At 38.2% G+C, this 14276-nt stretch overlaps 1 protein-coding gene across 2 annotated transcripts in view; it reads left to right on the top strand.

Moving 5' to 3' along the window:
• Positions 1 to 14276, top strand: part of RELN (reelin) — a 633193-nt gene that overhangs the window by 312197 nt on the left and 306720 nt on the right. For both annotated transcript variants that reach the window (XM_006882611.1, XM_006882610.1), the window contains exon 8: positions 6132 to 6183. In XM_006882611.1, coding sequence (XP_006882673.1) covers positions 6132 to 6183 — 52 coding nt within the window. The remainder of the gene's footprint in view (positions 1 to 6131; positions 6184 to 14276) is intronic.

Raw genomic sequence — 14276 nt, 5'->3', positions numbered from 1 at the left:
CAACATGTCCAAAGTATGTCAGACAAAACCTCAGAATCCTTGCCTCCAAGGAGCAGCCTGGTTTAACCCTCTCTATGTTGAACCTGTTTGTTTTCTTAGCAGTCCATGGTACATTCAAGAGTACATGGTACTCTTCTCCAGCATAGTTTTAAAAAATTGCTTAAGACTACCTTTCAAAGAAAAGGAGTAGGAATGAGGTTTAGAGAAGCTAAATAGTCCATCAAAAAAAGATTTAGTCATCAAAATGTGAAAGCCAATTAATTTTTATGACATGGATCTTATTTTTATGCTGCATGAATACTCCTTTCGTGACAATAGACACATTTAATTTATTAAAGATATAAGCTCAAGAACATTGATGAATTGAAGTTTTTGGTTGAAGTTGGAATACTAACAGAATTAATTAGATGCAAATTGAAATAATATGCGTTCATATATCAAAATTCAGAAGGTGTTAACAATATTCCTGCAGAAAGTGGGAAGTAACTTCTTTTAAAAAAATATTTACTGGGGTGTTTTAAATCATGTACCACGATGAAATTTATTATCTCTAAATCTTAAAGCAAAATTAAAAATCATTACTGAAGCTTATTTAGTTTAGAATGAAGGCCTTTGTAAGAAATTTCCTCACTTATTATTCTTTCTGGAAAGAATTTGCTTAGTAAATTCTCTTTTTTACTTCCTCTAAAAACGCACTGGAGCATCAGCTGTGGGTCAGTTCCAACTCAGTGACCAGCAACAATAACATTAGTCAATAGGAATTATATTTTAAATTTAAGAATATAGTATCAATATTGATATTATCGTAACATGAATGCCAAAGTTTCTAGTTTCCCTAATCCATTTGTTAATTGGTCATTTGTTCCACCATATTCTGGTTTATTCTTCATTTGAGTTGATACACTTAATGGTCAGTTTTCAGTTACGTGATTGATGGGACACTAACATCTCAGCCAAAAGGAAATATGTTGAAGGTAATTATCATTATATGAAAAAGAAAACTTTCCAGGAAGATTGTTTTCACTCCGTCCATATTTCCTTAAGATAAGTTTGTGTTACAGAGTTAATGGGGCAGAGTGAAGACAGATTGATTACAATGGAAGTGACACCCTCATTTCACTGACTAGCAAATAATCCTAATTTTCATTAATATTGATATCATATTTATATTCCCAAAGCTAAAATATTTATTATGCCCACACTATCTCTGTATTATAGTAATCAAGTCAAACATATGTATTTAAAACTAATCCATAGGAACTAAAATATGATCTTGAATCTATCCCAGTTGAATTTAAGAGTTCTCTCTAGAACAGGTTTGAGGCATTGAATACCAGTGAATGGAGACCTGAGGAACTGTGGGAGGACATTGGATATATCACCCATGAAGAGAGGAAAAGGGATATTTCAAAGACATAGGAGAAAGGAAAAACCAGAATGGATGTCATGAGAGAGAATGAAAATTGCATTAAACCACCAAGAAGCCAAAACGAAGAGATGCTGAAGTAAAAGATCTGAACAGAAGATGTCAAAGGGCAACTCCAGAGATAAAGCAAAATAATGCAATTAAATGTGCAAAGAACTGGTGTCAGATAATAAAATGAGAAGAAGTTACTTGGCAATTCTCAAGCTGAAAGAACTGAAAAGCAAATTCAGTTGTCAAGTTGCAATACTGAGAGATGTTGTGGGCACAATCTTGAATGATCTAGGAAGTACCAAAAGAAGATAGAAGGAAAACACAGAATTGCTGTAACAAAAAGAATTAGTTGACACGGGAAATTTTCAGGATGTACTGTATGAACAAGAGCCAAAGGTGCTGAAAGATGAAGTTCAAGCTATACTGAAGGCATTGGCAAAATATAAGGCCCCAGCAATCAGTGGAACAGCAGTTGACATGTTTCAGCTAATAGGTGCTGCCTTGAATGTGCTCATCAGTTTAATACCAGGAAATTTGGAGGTCGGCTGCCTGGCCAACTGACTGGAAGAGATCCATATTTGTCCTCATTCCCAAGAAAGGTGATGCAAAAGAGTCTGGAAAATATTGAGCAATATCATTATTACTATCTCATGCAAGCAAAATATTGTTGAAGATCATTCAAAACTGAACAATACATAAACTGGGAACTACCAAATTTCAAGCTGATTTTAGAAAAGGATGTACATTGATATCATTACTGATGTTAGATGGAAACTAGCTGAAAGTAGAGAATACCAGGAGAATGTCTATCTGTGTTTTATTTACTGTGCATAGATATTTGACTGTGGATCTTAACAAATCATGACTAACATTGAGAAGGATGAGAATCCCAGAACACATACGCAGAATCTATGCCTAGACCATGAAGCTGTTATCTGAATGGAGCAAGACAATAGTGCATAGTTTAAAAATCAGGAAGGGTGTGCATCAAGGTTGTTTCCTTTTTCCATACCTATTCCATCTGTATGCTGAGCCAAACTGTGAAGCCAAACTCTATGAAGAAGAATGTGGCATTCCAAGCATTGAAACTTTAAATGATGCCACCTTGTTTGATCAACAATCAATATCTTTGGTGCCAGCAGTCAGGAAATCAGATGTATTGCATTGGGCATGTGTACTGCCAGGGATCTCTGGAAAATGCTGAGAAGCAATGATTTTAGTTTGAAGACTAAGGTGTACCTGATAAAGGCCATGGTCTTCTCAATCACTTGCTGCACATCAGAAAGCTGGACAATGAATAAGGATCACAGAAGAATTGAAGCCTTTGAGTTGTAGCACTGGAGAAGAGTACTGAATATCCCAAGGACTGCCAGAAGAACTAACAAATATGTCTTGGAAAAGGAGGGCTCTTGGAAGGCAAAGATGGTGAGGCTTCATCTTTTATACTCTGGACATGTAGCTAAGCAAAGCTATTCCTTGGAAAGAGACATCATGCTTAGAAAGATAGGGAGGGTCAGTAAAGGAAAGGAAGACCCTCAAGAAGATGAATTGACATGATGTCTTCAGCATTGGGCTTTCGTGTGTCAGTCACGATGAGGATGGCGCAGGATAGGGCAGGGTTCAGGCTGGCTCATCAGAAGGTTGCTATGAGTGTACTCAACTTGATGGCGCTCAACAACAGCAAAAACATGCTATGATCGTAGTACTTGATATTGGTATTTGATACTGTTACAAAACTTAGTCTGGTCAAAGCTGGTTTAGGTGAGAACTGATGAAAGCTATCAATCCCCAAAAGTCCACTTTTTTAAAAAATCCCTCATAAATGTAATTCTTACAGAATTTGTGTAACAAAAAGCCACTGGCAAAGGATCTCGGCACACCAAGGCTTTATATGCTAAACATTAAAAAGAAAAGATAAAAAGTACTTCTTTTGAGAATTTATTTAGGCAACCATCTCATTTCAGTAAAAACCAGTCATTAAAAAGTAACATCTGCTATGGTGTGGACGTCCACATGCTTACGTTTTCTCTGCCTATGTGCCAATCATCCTCACCCATTATATTCAACCTGGTCAAGGACCATATTTCAGATGATGGCAGTTAAATCATTTTGCTAATGTAAAATGAAGATAAACAGCAATTAATTTACCAGCTCCTTTAGGAGAAACAGAGTAACTGGTTCCAAGAACATAAAATGAAAGAAATTATGTTACACTTTGGGGTTTTTGGGTTGTTTTTTGGTAAAGATATTGTTTACATTTGACTGTGTGGATCACAACAAATTGTGGCTAACTGAAAAGAATAGGAATCCCAGAATACTTGATTGTGATCATGTGAAGTGTATACTTGGACCAGGAAACAGTCTTCAGAATAAAGTAAGGAAACATATGGTTCAAAATCAAGAAAGGAGTGTGTCAAGGAAATGTCCTGTCGCCATACCTTTTCTATCTGTATGCAGAACAGATCACTCAGAGGCTGGATTTTGTGAGAAGGAATGTGACATCAGGATTGTATCATCAGCAGCCTACATTATGCAGATGACATAACCTTGCTCACCAAAACTGAGGACATAAAACATTTGCTACAAAAGGTCAAGGACTATAGTCTTCCATATGAACTGAAGCTCAACATCAAGAAGACAAAGATTCTCCACTGGGTACTGTTGCCACACTATGATAGATGGAGAAAAGATTGAGGTTGTTAACAATTTCAACTTGCTTGGTTCCCCAATCAACACTCTTGGCACTAGCAGTCAGGGCATTAAAAGATTAATTCCATTAGAGAAATCTGCTGTCATGGGCCTTTCCAGTGTGTTAAAGAGCAACAGTGTCAGTCTTGAGACTAAGGTACACCTGGTTCAGGCCATGGTCTTTGCAATACTTGCTAGGCATCAGAGCACTGGACAGTGACAGAAGAAGCAGCAATGCCTTTGAGATATAGTGCTGAAGAGGAGTATTGCGTATACCTTAGACTACCAAGAGAGCATACAGGTTTATCCTAGAGAGGGTGAAACCAAGTTACTCCATGGATGCTAGATTTTGAAGCTCCATTTCACATACTTTGGGCATGTGGCCAGGAGGAATTAGTCCTTGGAGAAGGACATCAAGTTTGGAAGGGTGGAGTGTTAGCACAGGAGAGAAAGACCCTAGACCTTAGAAAAGATGGATTGACACAGTAACTGGGGTGATGGAGATAGGTAATGTTGGAGACAGTGAGACTGCCTCAGGATAGGGCAGGGTTCAGAGCTGTTGTACATAAGGTTTCTATGAGTTGAAAGCCTATAACAAGATTTGGCAGAAAAAAATTTCATTATCAGTCCTCCAGAAAAGCATTTTAGTAATCAGAACGGAGTCTTGGTGTTATAGTGATCAAAGCGCTTAGCTGCTAACCTAAGGTCATAACTCCTTTGTGCATGGGAGGCGGCCAGGAAGGAGGAGGGGGGGAAGGATAATGAGGCAATATACTGCCTTTAATTACAAACATAGAAAGCCTGTGAGCGGTTCTGTTTTCTAATGGGTCACTTTGAGTTAAATCAATGGCAGTAATTTTTTGGTTTGTTTTCAGAATATCAGATTAAAACATTTACCTTCACAATCTGAAATTGTTGTTGTTAAGTGACATCGAGTTGTAGAGGACTCATAACAACCCTATGAAAGGCCTGAACACTTGTATAACTTATATAGTTTCTCCAAGTTTATAGAGTTTCCGGAGGCAAGTTGTTTTGGAAGTGAATACTACTCCTACTTCCAAGCTTGTTTTAATATTATCTAATTGAATTTAAGATTAATAAATAACTTAATATTCAGTTGTAAATCCAGATGACCAGGTCTTATAGACTGTGCTTCTTGTTTTCATTTTTCTTCTTACTTTTAGTTGGCAGTTTTACTAATCAACTCAATGTGAAAAGGAAGACTAATGAAAGTCATTCAATCCATCTCATTCTCTCTAGTGAAGAGAAGAATTTAGAATTAGTGACTAATGAAAGTCATTCAATCCATCTCATTCTCTCTGGTGAGGAAAGAATTTAGAATCTTAATCAGAGTGTAAGGTCATCCTCATTTGGCATATGTAATTTGAAAGTTGGAAATATTCCATTGTGCAATCTTTTCCAAATTATTTCTTCCCCTCTACTTATGGTTATTTCCCAAATTTTGTTTGGTGGCCTTTTTATGACTATTTGTATGTATTTTGGGGTGGAAGAAAAAACCCAAACAACAATAACAAAAAACCTAAACCCACTACTATGGAGTTGATTCTAACCCATACTGACTGGATAGGACAGAGTAGAACTGTCTGATAGAATTTTCCAGTTGTCAGTCTTTCAGAGACAGCTGCCACGTTCTTTTCTCCTGCCGAGTGGCTGATGGGTTCAAACGTCTGACAGTTCAGTTAGCAGACAAACCCTTTTAACCACTATGCCACCAAGACAAAAGCTTTCAGTGATCACCAAGTCTCAGCAGAATCCCAAGAAATTTCCCATAAGTGTCCAAAATGGAATTTCACAGCTTTGTTCCAGATTCCAGATAGGATGACATGAAACATATTCTGTTCTTCAGACTTGGAAAAGAATAAACTAACAAATGGGTAAATACTACTTTCTGCTCATAGATTATTTTTTTTTTTCCTTTTCATTTTACTGCCTTTCACTACTTTTCCCTAATCCCTTTGCCCTCCTCTCAGTTTGCTCTTATTTTTGTATCTTTTATTTTTCCTAGATTACCACGGGGCTTAATACAACAACAGCATCTGTCCTCCAGTTTTCCATTGGTAAGTGTATTTAGCAATTATTGCCATTTAACTTGGAAATGTTTGGTTTAATCTTACTGTATAATCAGGATTGCAGTGCCAAATGCTTTTATTTTTAAAGAAGAATAAAATTTAACTTTCCAGTAAATTATTTAAGATTTTTCTTAAAAAGAACTCAATATTTTAAAATGATGCATTGTGTTCTCAGTAGTATTTTTCAGTAGGGCGTGGCACTAAAAAAATGTTACAAATAGTCCAAAATATCTTAAAATGACCTTTCTACAGATTTTTAATATACTATGGTATTCTGTCAGAGTTGTATTACCTTACTAGTTAATGTTTACTCAGATTAAAACTGTTACAAATACTTAAGGGAATATTCTAGAAAAAGAAAGATGCTGTCTTCCAAATGGGGCCTAGTTTTATTTATCTTGGCCCCGTTTCAGGCTCCCTCTTCATGGCCTCTCCTTGTGACATGAAGTTTGCTGGCCTTCTGGTAGCCATGGTCCTGGACAGTGTCCCCTAGGCTTTGCCATATTTCCTTTAATGTTTTTGGGAGTCCATCATTAACAAAATGACTATTTCCTTCAATAGCCACTATTGCAAACTGCAAGTCTGTGTTCTCACAGCCAGGAGTCCCATGGTGATTGATTGTGTCTAAAAATATTTCCTTCAAGTCGTGGATATTGTGTCACTTCCCCCCTATCCCATGTGTCTTAATTTTAGCTCCATTAGTTACTTGAAACTACTCAATTATAATTTGGGTTCTTTTCTTCTCACAATGATAGTATTACCAACTTTAGTTCACAAACTCTTTAGAATAGGACATATATTAGTTAAAAACAAGAGTGACTTTTTCCCCCAAGTGGGTTTTCTTTGCTCTATTAGCAAGATACAGTTTAACTTTTCTACAGTGGGCATGTAATACTTTTATAATTACAGAAGCTCAAAGTCCATTTTATAAAAAAGATATGGTTCTGAAAAAATAATATTTCAAGGCTTTAGCATGATTAGTAAATAACACAGAGATTCTTAACAAGAATCAAGAATTTATACTTATAAACATGGAAAAAATAAGCTGCTCCTGGTTTGTTACTGCTGCATTCAGGTACTTATTCTTTTTGTTAGAGCTGTGAGTATTGATTTTCAATATTATCTTAAACACTGTGTCTCACAATTCTAATATTTGTACTCTGCTCATTGTAGGTGATGTCCAACACCAATTTAATTATCCTTCCTTAAAAGAAACAAAGGTCTATTTGGAGGAGTTGTTTTTGTTGTGAATCGTCCAGTCAGAAATAACCTATAGCTGTCCCTGCGGCAGGTTTTTACAGGCAGTTTAATCACATGAAAGGAGATTGCCCATCCTTCTTCCACAGAGCAGATGGCGGATTTGAACCATGTGCTTTTGGAATTGCAGTGCAGCTTCTTACCAGTAAGCCACCAGAGCATCCTTTTATTTGGGGCTGGGGGAGTAGGAAGGATTATATTGAAGAGAACTCTAGTGGCCTAGTGATAAGGAGCTTCACTGCCAAACTAAAGGCACATGGTTTGAATCCACCACTTGCTCCACAGGAAAAAAAGATGAGCGGTTTCCTCCCATAAAATTTATTGCCTCTGAAAACCCACTGGAGAGTCAGCTGTGAGTCAGTTACAACTCAGGTACATAACCGCAAGGTCACGTTGAAGAGCCTACGTAGATTCTTTTATCTCTCCTTTTCATCCTTACTATACCACTAGAACAATAGAGCTGATGGCAAAGGAACAAAAGATAACCAGACAATATTTGGTATCTGAGGTCTAAAACCTAGAGAAAGAACCAGGCTAGAAGACTAGGCTCAAACACATGTCATACCAAGAGCCATGACTTCACCAGCCACAGGCCTGCAGTCCACCAACCCAAAGACGTACTTGCTATGCAATCGTGAATTTGAATCTAGACTTTGACGTCTGAAAGAGTGATAGAAAGATGACATTGGTGAGAGGGGGTGGAGAGACACATACAACATACATGTATCTTGGGCTTATAATTAAAAATATCCTTTTTGAGTGGCAGTTTTAGAACCCAAAGTGACATTTGATTGTGCCTTTGTTTGAGAATGAAACAAAATAGGAAAATAAATTGTCATATATTGTTTAGAGTTTTCATTGGAAGATGTACATACTGAATACTGAATTCTGACAACGAAAATTGATAAGAATAAAGGGGGGGGGACCTACTGGCAAATCAGTAGCTACTTCACTGTATCCTGAGCACAGTATCGTGGGCGGTACAGCTGTTGCTCGGTTTGTCTCATGAGTTCTTAGAGTAGCATCAGGGGTTTTTTTTAATTGATATTTAATGAAAATTTACAGAAAACTTGTATTTCCATTCATTCATTGCTTCACATTTTCCTCCCTATCCCCTCCACCTCCAGCTTGCTTTTCTCCTTAAAAAGAGTCTTTCATTGTTGCACAATTTCTTCCCTCCCTCCCTCCCTCCTCCCCAGTCCACTTTGCTATGTACCTCTTATTCTGGACTGTTGTCATGCAAATAATACCTAATCATATATTTCTTTTAAACAGTTCTTTGACTCATCTATTTCAATGCTATGTTCATTATTTATCCCCTCTTTTCCTAGTTTCTCCCCAACCCCCATGTCAGTCTGTTTTATAAGAGTAGTATTAAAGCATCACATTTTTTATATGTATGCCGTGAGAGCTAGACTAGGGCACACACATTCCAGAGATGTTGTAATTTGGTGTCTTCATCATGAACGTTATAGGCCCAACAGTAACCAAATACCAGATAGGAACTATAGTTAAGTAGCTATTTGCATTTATAGCCAAACATTATATTAAGAACATATAAATAACAGTGGAGTGCACTTGAGGGAGGAACTGCATAACAATGAAAGAGTTTTACTTTTCAAGGAGAAGAGTTAATTGGGGGAGAAGGGAGGTGGGCAGGGAGAAAAGTGCAACAAGGAATGACTAGAAACCCTAAGTCTCTGTAAACTTTCATTAAAGTTAATAAAAGAAAATAACATATAAATAAAAACTCCTTGTAGACAGTTAAGTGTTTATATTAGCTTAGGGGATTCTCCAATTCTGTACTGAAAGTATGGTTAAATGTGGTGTTGATTTCATCTGCCATTGACCCAGAGCCGACTCACAGCCGACCCTCCAGTGGGGTTTCAGAGACTGTAAATCTCGTGGGAAGAGATTGCCCATCTTTCTCCCACGGAGCCGCTGGTGGATTCAAGCTGCCTGCCTTGAGGTTGGCAGTGCAACTCCTTACTTATTAGGCTGACAGAGTTCTCTGTAGTTAAGTATAATCATATGATTTAGTATCTCTCCTTGGGAAGTCCTGTAGGACTTAAATGCATAGCATAAGAATTCAGATATTCCATCAGCAATTTTATAGAAAATTTGCAATGATTCATTATTTCAGTAGTATAATGAAACACACATAACCACAGTTTAAGAAATGACCAATTTTCCTGATATTTCTAAAATGATATTGTACACATTTTCAATTTCTTGACAAACATTTTTCAAGAGAATCTCAAGCACCTCAGATATATACAGAAATTTCTTGATTTGCCTGATATCTCAAATAAATTCCACCAAACCCATGGTGAGCAACAATGCTTTCCTAGGTCTTTTAAGACATGCAAATATTTGTGTCCTTAGAAACAGAGATGTTGTTGATTGCCTTCTAGTCAAGCACCATATACAAGCTGCCTTACACAAATGAGTTGGGAAGTGAAAAGCATCCTGAAAATCCTCAACGTTAAATGCATCCTAAAACCAAAAATTTGCCACCAGCTAAATCATTTTGAAAAATGTTCTGAGAAATTCTTAGAAAAACATTTCATTCCCCCACTCCAATGAAAGAGCTCATATCCGTTTCTCTGTTACTTATCGATCTGTTACAATTACTCACTTGATCCATTAGATTCAACTTGTGGAATTTATGGTTGTAGCATCGGGGCCATTTACGCTTTTCCTTTAGATTTCCTCTGGGATAGGCAAAAAAATTTGAGATGATACTCTGACAAACCATTATCTCGCAGGTGCTTCTAAACTGTTCTCTCAGGCAGAAAGCTGGGTCAAAGAGCCAAGCTGATACTGTAGCTGTTGTTCACTTAACAAAATGTTACTGTGGGTTTACTGTGTGGCTAGCTCTTTATAAGCTAACTACACTGAAACAAACAAACAAAGTAAGAAGACAGAACTTGACGGTAAAGTAGAAAGAATTGAAAACATATGGAACATGAAAATCGTTGAGAAACTTTCAGATTGTTTTAAACAGAAATGGGCTGTATGTTCAGGTCCTCGTGGTAGCAGGACCTGACTGTGTCCTGAAGAAAGAGCAATTCAGGGAGGCTTTAGGGAACTAGTGGATAAAAGGCGGTACTGCCAGATTACAACAGAATGTGTTACAACAGTGTTACAACAGAATGTGGAAACTACAGAACAGTCTCACTGATTTCACATGCAAACAAGATTTGACTGACGATTATACAAAAACGACTGGAAGAGCACATCAGCAGAGAACTACCAGAAGTCCAGGCTGGGTTTAGAAGGGGTTGTGGTAGCTGATGTTAGATGGATCTTGGCTGAAAGCAGGGAATACCAGAGGAATGTCTATCTGTGTTTCATTGACTATGCAAAGGCATTTGACTGTGTAGATCATAACAAACTATGGCTGACTCTGAGAAGAATGGGAATCCCAGAACACTTGATCGTTCTAATGCGAAACTTATACTTGGACCAGGAGGCAGTCATCAGAACAGAGCAAGGGAACACTGCATGGTTCAAAATTGGGAAGGGTGTATGCCAGGGATGCATCCTATCTCCATACCTTTTCAACCTATATGCAGAACAGATTGTCCGGGAGGCTGGGCTCTATGAGGAGAAATGTGGGGTCAAGATTGGTGGACGATTTATCGACAATCTGTGTTATGCGGATGACACAACCCTGCTTTCTGAAACTGAAGAGGACCTGAAGCGCCTGCTGTAGAGTGTCAAGGACTGCAGCCTACAATATGACTTGAGGCTCAATGTCAAGAAGACAAAGATTCTCACCACTGGACCAATTGGCAGCATCAGGATGGATGGTGAAGAGATTGAGATTGTATACAGCTTTAGTTTGCTTGGCTCCACAGTCAACAGTCTTGGCACCAGCAGCCAGGAAATTAAAAGGCGCATTGCCATGAGAAAGTCTGCTGTTAGGGACCTCTCCAAAGTGCTGAAGAGCAATGGTGTCTCTTTGGAGACTAAGGTGCGTCTGATACAGGCCATGGTCTTCGCAATCACCTGTTATGCATCAGAGAGTTGGACAATGACCAAGGAGGATAGAAGGAGAATTGATGCCTTTGAGCTGTGGTGCTGGAGAAGAGTACTGAGAATACCATGGACTGCTAGAAAAACAAACAGATTTGTCCTGGAAAGGGTTAAACCGGGTGGCTCCTTGGAGGCAAGGATTCTGAGGCTCCGTCTAACATACTTTGGACATGTTGTAAGGAGAGACTGGTCCTTGGAGAGGGACATCATGCTTGGGAGGATAGAGGGATAGCGCAGGAGAGGAAGGCCCTCTATGAGGTAGATTGATCCAGTGATTGGGATAATTGTGATGGGAGTGTCGGAGACAGTGCGATTGGCAGAGGACAGAGCGGAGTTTAGGGCTGTTGTACATAGGGTCGCTATGAGTCGCAGGCGACCCGACGACACATAACAACAACAACAAACCAGCCCAAAGGCAGGCAGTTTGAATCCATCAGCGTTCCAAGGGAGAAATATTGGCATTCCCCCCCCATGCAGTTTACAGCTTCTGGAACCCTATGGAGGGGCAGCTGTGTTTCGCTGTCAGTTCACAGGCAACTTAACAGCGACACTCTGATGGCACTTGGAGATATACCACTCCGGGAGAGGATCAGAGACTCAATCCAACTCAATGTTATTGGTACTACACTGCACTTATATATACAGGAAGACCAGATAATGGTGGGCTCACAGATGTGAGCCCAGTGGATTGTTCAGGAGAACCTCTCAGCCTCATGCAGACCACTCCCAGCTCAACAGACGCAACAGCCATCTTCCTAGGTGGTGAGCTTTCTCAAGCCGGTCCAGCCAAACACAGGGGAGCTTTCTCTAGCCCATATTAAAGGCCGTTGGGAGGCTTGCACCTGTCTGGAGCTTAGGCGATCTGTCTTGGCCAGGGGCCTTCGCTTTCTTCCCAACATTTTGCAACAGTTATGAGTTGCTTCCAGCTCAGCATCAAGGAACTGAGCTTGTTAAATTTTAGAATAATACCTGAATGAATCATTGGAAAGTACAGAAAAGGATTGTCCAGGTGAAAAGACACAACGAACAAGTTACAGGAGGGTAACATGAGTACCTTTCTAAAAAAGGCTGACTTGGTTGATGTGGGCACTGTTACATGAAAGTATGTATAGAGAGATAGTTAATCAGGCCAGATCAAGGGTTTGTTGTTTTGGGGTTTTTTTAATGGATAGTAGAGGTCTGCAAAAGGCCCTCCATTTTTATTAAGCAGTAAAGAAATGATATGAAATCTTCTCTTAAGAAAGATGATTTGTGGACTTGTTCTTTCCTTGATACAAATCTGAATTGATTCAGTTACCATGCATTTACTAAGTCATCTAGCTGTTCAATTTAGCCTCTTTCTTCAGATGTCTAGGATCCATTAGTCAAGTAAGTAATAGAGGTAAAGCACTTATGAATATTGGCCCTGAAGAATATATAGTTTGGTTTGGGAGGTTTTTCTTATACATCATAGTAGTAAAAAATAAACTCATTGCCATCAAGTCAAACCTGACCCATAGCTGACACTCCAGAGAAATTTCAGAGGCTATAAATTGCAAGGGAGGAGATTGTATATCTTTCTAAGAAGCTCAGAAATAGGCTTTGCCTTGAGTGACAGAAAATCATTGCAGAGACATCAAAATATTCCGCAGGCATGAGGCAAAAGTTATCGTGTAAACATCTTATACCTAGATGGATACTAGGGGAAGTGGTCCCAGGACTTAATAAATGAAAAAGGATCCGTGAATAAAATATGCTTTTCCGTTAAGTAGATAAAATACGTGTTTATCCAAATGTGTAATTACTGAACTATAAATGGACTGAAACGTATGTATTGTTTATTCGTAATACTTTATAGAATTATTACCTGAAATAAAAACTTGGGTTTACCTAAGGGTATATTTAAGACTCTGTGTGTGTGTGTGTGTGTGTGTGTGTGTGTGTGTTTTGCTTATTTTTTTCACTTTGATTGTCTCAAGACAGAAATAATAAATAGATTAAGATACAAAAATGTCCGTAGTCATGAGTTATGCTCTTACAATCTGTATTTGCTGTAGAATCTCTGAGATAAATGAGAGCTGTTTGTTTTACAAGCATGTATTTTGATTAATGAAAAGTGGAGGTTTAAACGCTAGAGATACTCTTACTGATGAATTGAAAGAAATCTGGCGATTTCTCCCCCTTAAATAGAGAAAATGTGACTTATAAATGATACTATCTTTCATTTAGTATAAAGGAAGCAGTATTTCCCTTGAGCCTACTTCATAAACATCTTAATTACTCAGAATTTGATTCAGTAGAAAAACTCTCGACTCTGATACTTGACAATAGGAAGCTCAAGGTGAGGAAGCATTGAGCCTTCCTTTCTTTGGTGGGAATTACTGCTCATTTCCTGTGTGAACTCACTCAAGTATATTTCTAAATTAGATTCTCATTTATTCAGGACTCACTCTCCTTGGTAAGTGTTAGACCATGGGGAATTTGTTATGAAATAGTGGCAGCCACTCATGAAAACAAGGAAATCAGTGAGAGAATAGCAAGCTCTCTGCTGACTTGACTCAGAGCAAATATAAATTAAACACAAGAGTTTAGGGGAAAAAAGTAACAATTAAACGATATGCTTTTAGTGTTAACTGCATGGTTTATTTAAGCATAAGAATCTTGGATTTAAGATATATCCAAGTAACTTTATTTAAGATTTTATATTTCAGATCATCCACGATCTAGATTAATACAAAACAAAAACTATTTCTAATATAAACACATCCCAAACCCAAGCTGAAGACATTTCATTTATTTACATT

This window comes from Elephantulus edwardii, unplaced genomic scaffold (genome assembly GCF_000299155.1).
Source record: "Elephantulus edwardii isolate Elephantulus edwardi_28Jun2011 unplaced genomic scaffold, EleEdw1.0 scaffold00022, whole genome shotgun sequence".
Lineage (NCBI taxonomy): Eukaryota > Metazoa > Chordata > Mammalia > Macroscelidea > Macroscelididae > Elephantulus > Elephantulus edwardii.
The sequence above is the reverse complement of the archived record's forward strand: the minus strand, read 5'-3'. Positions and strand labels throughout refer to the sequence as shown.